Source organism: Octodon degus, unplaced genomic scaffold (genome assembly GCF_000260255.1).
Source record: "Octodon degus isolate 3935 unplaced genomic scaffold, OctDeg1.0 scaffold00015, whole genome shotgun sequence".
Lineage (NCBI taxonomy): Eukaryota > Metazoa > Chordata > Mammalia > Rodentia > Octodontidae > Octodon > Octodon degus.
In genome coordinates this window covers 13,281,172-13,289,318 of record NW_004524591.1, presented here as the reverse complement: position 1 = coordinate 13,289,318, position 8,147 = coordinate 13,281,172, and the positions used below count along the sequence as shown (strand labels likewise).

At 41.0% G+C, this 8,147-nt stretch overlaps 1 protein-coding gene across 1 annotated transcript in view; it reads left to right on the top strand.

Moving 5' to 3' along the window:
* Positions 1-8,147, top strand: part of Igf2bp3 (insulin like growth factor 2 mRNA binding protein 3) — a gene marked incomplete at its 3' end in the record, with an annotated part of 173,543 nt that overhangs the window by 88,820 nt on the left and 76,576 nt on the right. The window contains exon 4 of the mRNA XM_023709852.1: positions 6,584-6,632. Within this exon, the coding sequence (XP_023565620.1) occupies positions 6,584-6,632 (49 nt within the window). The remainder of the gene's footprint in view (positions 1-6,583; positions 6,633-8,147) is intronic.

The following is an 8,147-nucleotide window of genomic DNA, read 5'->3' as shown; positions in this document are numbered from 1 at the left end:
CCACCAGGGGGCGCGGCTGGCTGGCATGTGGTGCTGGGGGATCGAACCGCGGTCCCTGTGCTTTGCCAAGCTTGTTCCAAGTAGGTGCTTTAGACCACTGCCATCTCTCCGAGACTGTTAGAGTTTTAATTAAGCAAATCAACATTTGGATCTTATGTCTATACAGATTTGAACAAACCAGTTGGTAACTTTTTTTAATGAGGAAAATTTGAGTTGTCTACTTAAAAATAATTTTAAATAGATGTTGATAGGCCCAGTGTGGTGGCTAATACCTGTAATCGCAGCACTCAGGAGGCTGAGGCATGAGGATCATTGAGAGTTTGAGGCCAGCCTAGGCTACAAAACGAGTTCAAGACCAGCCTGAACTGAATAGGGAGGCCCTGTCTCAAAAAGGCTAAAATAAAATTAAAATATGAGATGCTGATATTTATAAATAAAATAATAGAATCATAAAAATTATAGGTGGTAACATTTTGGGAGGAGAAGAACCATATAAATTATTTTTGATTATCTTGTTCTAAGGTATTGTAAAGTAGTTTGATAGATATTTTATGCTCTGTAAAGTATTACAGATCATGCCAGGGAGATAGCTCAGTGGCACAAGCAACTGCCTGACAAGTACAGGGTCCTTAGTTAAATTCTTGGTTACCCTCCAAAACCAAAACCAAACCAAACCAAACCAAAAACCAAAAAAACCCAAACCCATGAAGAGAAATTAGGAGCTATAAAAATATTACATATTGCTGCCTATCAAATTCAGTGTAGCCCACAATTATTTAAGTGACAAAGGGAATCTGATAGGTAAAGTCCAGAATTAGGTAACAGGATTTATGGCCTGGGACTGCCAAATAAATGGAAAGAACGGAGTAGGGCACTTGTCAGCTCCACGCGTGCTGTGTTTTGTGTGTATCTTGAGATCTCGGTAGAACCATAGGAACTAAGGAAGATACCAGGCAGAGGGGGATAAGCATGGAGTGGATCTCATAACGAGGGATCTTTACTCACCTGCTCACTTTTAGGTACAATAGTGGGGTTGTGGTTATTTTGAAATAACATGTATCTTTTTACTAATCTACCTCTGCATGATTTGCTCTGTGAGTGGGACTTGTTGGAAGAGTGGTGCAGGTAGAGACTCAGTAAGCTCTAAATGATCATACTTAGTAATTGAAGTTGATAATGGGAGTATGGCTCACCTTTTCTTTCACTACTTCCCTCCTCTGCCCTTCCTTCTTTCAGTGTGATATTGAGACTGAGTCTAAGGATCCTTGAGCTATGTTCCCCAGCTTTTTTTATTTTTAACACAGCGCTAGCTTAGTTGCCCTCCTGGCCTCAAGCTTGCAGTACCCTGTCACTCTCCAAAGTGGCTGGGATGACAGACATGTGTCACTATGACCAGAAGTTACTAAAATCTTTTTTTTTTTTTTTTTTTGAGACAGGGTCTTGTTATGTAGCTTAACCTAGCTTTGTACTCACTATGTTGTCCAGGTTGGCCTCCTGTTATATAGCAGGATTGCCTGTAGCCCATGGCAATCCTCATGCCTCAGGCTCCTTTAATGCAGAGGTTACAAGCCTGCACCAATACAGCCAGCCATTACTAAAATCATGAAGGGCCGGAGAGATGGCTCAGTGGAATAAGTGCTTCCCTGGCAAGCGCAAGGGCCTGAGTTCAATCCCTGGTTCTGAAAAATCAATCAATCAATCATGAAGATGTTCCCTGGCATTTCCCTCTACATGAGACTGTCTATTGGCTTTTTTTTTTTTTTTTTTGAGACAGGCGGTCACTATGCAGTTCACTTGAACTCACTTTGTAGCCCAGGTTAGACTCGAACTCACAGCAGTCCTCCTGCCTCCCAGGATTACAGGCATGTGCCACCATGCCTAACCTTCTGTTGGCTTTTTACCCTGTAATTAAACCTAGTTTTGTGACTGACTTACTGACTTTTCTTAGTAATAATTCTAACACAATATAGATTTTGTTTGTGACATGGAGGATTGAACTCAGGCCTTGTGTGTACCAAATGAGTACTCGATCCCTGAGCTAGGCTTAGCCCCACAGCAGGCACATGTTTAAAGGGCCTGCCAGATAGCTCAGTAGACTGAAGTGCCTGCTTAGGCAGAGTGCAGCAACTGGGGTTTGATTCCCAGCATTCTGTGCCAGCCACGCTTCCAGGGCACACTGAGCCTGTGACTGAGACTGGGTGTGGTGGCGTGCACCTATAATCCCAGTGCTTGAGAGGCTGAAAACAGGAGGATCACTATGAGTCCGATCTATGTAGTGTATAGACCTTGTACTAAATACATTAAATAAATAAATAAATAAATGATGTTTACTCTCAGATTTTTTTTTATTATTTGTGTGTGTGTGTGTGTGTGTGTGTGTGTGTGTGTGTATGTGTGTGTATGTGTGGCCAGCTCAGCCCGTGTGTGTGTGTATGTGTGGCCAGCTCAGCCCACCAGGGGGCGGGGCGGGCTGGCATGTGGTGCTGGGGGATTGAACCGCGGTCCCTTTGTTTTTGCTAAGCTTGTTCTAAGTAGGTGCTTTAGACCACTGAGCCATCTCACCAGCCCCTATTCTGAGATTTTAATAGACTTAATAGACTAGGTGTGATCTTACTAAAACATGAATATTTCTCTCTTTAAAGTTTGTTCGCATTTGGTGTTGTTTTATGTTTTTGAGATAGGGAATCATTATGTAGTTCAAGCTGGCCTTGTACTCATGTTGTCCAGGATGGTCTTCAAAGTCTTTTTCTGCCTCAGCCTCCCAAGTGCTGGGCTTGCAGGTATGCACCATTGTGCCTGACTATAAATATTTTCTTGACTCTTAAATACTGAGAATCAAACCTAAAGCAAGTGAAATTCTAAAAGCTCGAGTGGTGGGTGTTTAAAGTAGTGTCTAGTTGTGTGCAGCCAACTCGGTAAGCATCGTTGAGGAACGTGGGGTTCTCCCACAGCAGGAGTTGGTGTTTCTATGCTGCCCGGGTCCAATTCATGCCTTTGGTTGCGTCCTTTTCCTGTTGAACTGTCTGGCTCTTTTTTGGGAGGGGGAGGTATTTGGATTGAACTCAGGACCTTGTGCTTGCCAGGCAGATGCTGATACCACTGAGCTATCTTCCCAGCTCAAGAGTAGAGCCAATAGCTCAGTGGGCACAAGGTCCTGAGTTTGATCCTTGGTACCAAAAAAAAAAAAAAAAAAAAGTGGAGCCAAGTCTTAGGAACCAGAGGGAAAACTGTTAGTTCCTGGGTAAATGGAAAAGAACTATTCTGGATGTCAAAACACGTAATAGGAATAGTTCTGGTATTTACCTAAAGTGATACTTGAGCAACTCTGATATAGAAACTGGACAACTGTTTAAGGTATATAATTATTCTGGGTTAACTTGCAATAACTAAGTTAATATTGTATATACATTGTGAAGAACAGTTTTTTTTTTTTTGTGGAACCAGGGATTGAACTCAGGCTCTTGCCCTTGCCAGGGAAGTGCTTATTCCACTGAGTCATCTCCCTGGCCCTGGAAGGTCTTTGGAAACATGGCTAATAGATTACTCTCTAGGGATTTGGTTTGGTTTGGAGACAGGGTTTCACTCTGCAGTGAAGGCTGATCTTGACTCAGGTAGCCCAGGCTGGAACTCAGCAATCCTCGGGCTTCAGTCTCTTGAGTGCTGAGATTACAGGTGTGGACCACCATACCTGGCTAGATTACTTTTATTTTATTCTATTTTTTATTTTTGTGGAACCGGGGATTGAACTCAGGCCCTTGCCAGGGAAGTGCTTATTCCACTGAGCCATCTCCCCAGCCGCTAGATTACTTTTAATGATCAAAAAATACTCTTCTATTTAAAGAATTTCTTGGAAACTGTACAGTGGATATTTGTTTTTATAATGTGAATTATCATCTGCTCATTGACTGAAACTCTTATACATTTACATGTGTACTTTTTAGGGAAAAAAAAGGTAACATAAATACCCTTCAAAAATTAGTCCCGGGAGAGTGAGTAGTTTCTTAATACTGCTGCCAGTCTTTACTGTGTCAGGTACTTGGTTAAAATAGATTATTATTTGCATATGTGTAGCAAGTAATTCTTACTCCTTAGTTACCTGGGGTAAATATTTACGTAATGTCAGCCACTTTTATGCTAGCTAAAGCAATGTGTAGCAGCATGTTAGAAATTTTTTTTTATTAGGAGTGTTATTAGCTACTGGGGATTGAACTTAGCCAGGACCTACACATCCTGAGCTATATCCCTAGGTGTTTGTTTGTTTGTTGAGACAGGGTCTTGCCAAGTGGTTAAGTTGTTCAGGCTAGGCTGAAACTTGCAATTCTCCTGCCTCAGCCTGGGATTATAGGAATGGGCCACCATAGCTAGCTTTGGTGGTATCTTTTTAAGCATTCATTCATTGGTTGGTTTGTTTGCTGCTGCTTCTTTCTTTTTTTTTTGTTTTTTTTTGGTGGAACCAGGGATTGAACTCTGGCCATTGTGCTTGCCAGGGAAGCGCTTATTCCACTGAGCCATCTCCCTGGTCCCTGGTTGGTTTGTTTGATGAAGGCTTTTTACTGTGTTGTCTAGGCTAGACTTGACTCCTTTTAATTGGCTCATGAGATATTTTTTTTTTTTTTTTTCTTTCTCCCTCAGCCTCCTAAGTAGTTAGGGCTACCGGTGCTTGATACCATACTTGGGCTTTTTTCTTAAAAAACCTTTTATAAAAAAGTAGTACCTGCTCTGCAGTATTAATACTGATGAGCAAGAGTCACTTTTTTTTTTTCCTTTTAAACAAAAGACAATTTATTCAAAAAAAGGGGAAAAGGGGAAGATAGCTACCCCAAAGAGCAGGGACACCAGAAAGGTGGGTACACCATGAGTTAGTTTGAAACAAATACCAAATTAGTACTTCATGTGGAAATTTGAACAAAGTGTTGTTTGAAATTTTTTTCTTTTGACACAGTTACTATCTTTTTGGTATACCGTACCCTGATGATTTGCTTTCTTTTATTCTCTCGTAAAAATAAACAGTGCTTCTCTCTTTGCCCCTCCACTGTAGGACTACGAGCAGAGTACAGTATCCCTGAATTTGGTTCCTTGTTTTCTTTGGAGTTCTTGGCTGATTAGCCTGTGGCAATCATTTTCTTGCTTTGGGAAAAGGGAAGTGGCAAAGGACTAATCTGTGAGTCTAGTCTAAACTGGTGTTTTGCACCTGGAAAGAACTCGATATAGTTCTAATTTTGTAAGAAATTTAATTATGTCACCTGAGATGTCAAGCTCAATTAAGGGGGTAATTAGTAGGAGGCACCTATCGCACAGTCCGATTCTCTTCCTCCCTTTCTTTACATGTGTGTGGGTATACACATTCGAATTAAGTTGGGAATCTTTTTCCCCTGGTACTGGGGATTGGAGCCAGGGCCTTCATACTGGGGTTGTAATCCTTCTGCCAGCTGGTATTCTTAATGCCTTCTGTACTGAGGACTCCTTTGACAGTCTGGAAATTGTGGAATTCTTCCTCCCCCTCCTCCTTCCCTCTCTCACTCCTTCTCTTCCCCTCTCTTCCCTCTCCCCCTTCCTCCCTCTTCTTTCACCTTCCCCTGTTGTTCTTCTATACTGGAAATCAAACTGAGGACCTTGTGTTTGCCAAAGGTAGGTGCAGTGCCATTGAACTGTATCCCCAACCTCTGGACCTCTTCTTAAATGTTTTTAAATACATAACATATGTAGGGTTATCAAGGAAACATTTAAAAATAGTTAGCAAATGTAAAACTTGTAGTAATATATGCTTAACACAAGTAAAACATTCTAACAATGTACTTAAATTTCACAGCAGTGAGTCTAGATGATATTTAAAGATCTGTAACAACTTAAGGTGGCAGGGGCTGGTGAGATGGCTCAGTGGTCTAAAGCACCTACTTAGAACAAGCTTAGCAAAGCACAGGGACTGCGGTTCAATCCCCCAGCACCACATACCAGCCAGCCCCGCCCCCTCGTGGGCTGAGCTGACCACACACACACACACACACACACACAAAAAAAATTAAAAAAAAAAAAAAAACTTAAGGTGGCATAGAGGTACCTGATTTATATTGACAGCAAAATTACAAGCACTATTCTTCTGTGGTTTATTGCCTCCACTCATAATTAAAGCATTACATTGCAGGGGGACAGTGAAAATATGTGATTCTCACCTCTTTTCTCAATTCTAATTTCCCTGAATTCAATTCATGGCCCCTTTGGCTCTAATCTCAGACTTAAAACATCTGGACTAAGGAAGGCTTCGTGTCTTGGGAGGCTTAAAGTTGAAGAAAAAAGGTTTCAGCTCTGAATACAGTTATCAGATAAAATGTTTTTCAAACATTTTATGTGCCAGTTTTAGTGACTTTTTAAGTATGTCATAACATTCCAACAATGCCAGACCTCCAAATGGTCTCAAGATGCATCCTGTAATTAAATTTTTTTTTCCCTTGGGCTTTCTTTTTATATATTGTATGGTTAATATAAAATTAATATTTAAGTGATTTCTAAACTTTCTTATTGAATATTGACATCTTGTACTTTTGCATGTTATTTTTCTTTAAAATATTTTAAAATTCTTCTACAGGATTCGGAAACTTCAGATACGAAATATCCCGCCACACTTACAGTGGGAGGTAAGAATTACTTTAAGATTATGATCTAAGTATTTAAGCCTATTAATAATTTTTCTAAGGAGTTTTTGCCTTTCCTCCAGCCTGGGGTGTGGTAGAACACAAAATCCTTCTCTTATAGTCTCTGTCTTGATGCGGGCTTTTCTTTGTAGGTATATGGAATATTTTTAAAAACTCTGCTCTCTGAAATATTAAAGAAGAAGTTGGGAGTTTTGTATAACTGGATTATGTTCTTCCTGTAGTTACATCCAGACAGGATCTTGTTTGGTATGAGTTTTTCTAGTGGGTTTGCCAATTACTGTATACTTAAATATGAAATTTTGTATTTGGCAATTTTTTAAAAAATAAATACTAGCTGCTTATGTTTTATTTTTTCATATCATGATTTATTCTTTGAAAAGTGGTTCTAAAATGTCACACACTGAGGCAGACAGATACAATAATCAATTTTATGAGGCTAAGTTGTGATGCATGTAATGATTGTTCACACTGGGGAATCTTGCTCTTTGAGCTTATGTGGTACAAGTCAGCAGTAGCCGCAGGTTTTCTAAGGAGCTAGGTGTCATTTGTCTCCAGTCTGAGTGGACTTCTTCTTAGCTGCTTTCTGCTGTTGTTGCGTGATCTTGGAGTCCCTCTGCCTTCTCTGAGAGGTAGTCATGCTACCCTCTTTTCCTTGCTTTTTCCCTGGGTTTTCTCCATACTGCTCTTTATGTCCACTGGCCATGCTGAGCATCCTGCAGAGCCTAGAAGACACAAAAGCACAAGCCCTCTGGGACAGAGCTGGTGCTACTTCTGGAGCTGAAATTGGTGGGATGATGCTTCCACTGCTTCTGTGTTTTATTCAGAAGTGTTACTCTGCTTCCTTTTGCTTAGATGGTGGTTTTATAGCTAGTATACTTAAGCACAGCTATGTACACAGCCATATAGCTTGTTCCAGCAATTTCTAAGGCTTAATAATGCTATCTCCAGAGGGGGGACATAAGTCAGCAGTCTAAGTACCTGCCTGGCAAGTGCAAGGACCTGGGTTTGATTCCTGATACCACATGCCATGCCCCACCCCTGGGGCGCACTGAGCTGGAGACAGAGTCTGGGTGTAGTGGCTCATACCTGTAATCCCAGCACTGGGGAGGCTGAAAGCAGGAGAATCACTATGAGTCTGAGCTGCGTAGTAAGACCCCGTACCAAATACATAAATGAAAAAAAAAAAACCCAACCAAACAAACAAAAAAAAAAAAACCTCTGAGAGGGGTTGCTGTGATAGCTTAGCTGCATAAGTGCCTGCCTGGCGAGCATGAGGTCCTGAGTTTGATCTCCAGTACCAATAAATAAAATAAAAGAATAAACTTAATTTTAAAAAAAGGAGCTCTGAGAAACCATTGACTCTTTCTGATGGAACTTGAAAATTCTTTTAAAAACAACTTGGGGGCTGGTGAGATGGCTCAGTGGTCTAAAGCACCTACCTAGAACAAGCTTAGCAAAGCACAGGGACCGCGGTTCAATCCCCCAGCACCACATGCC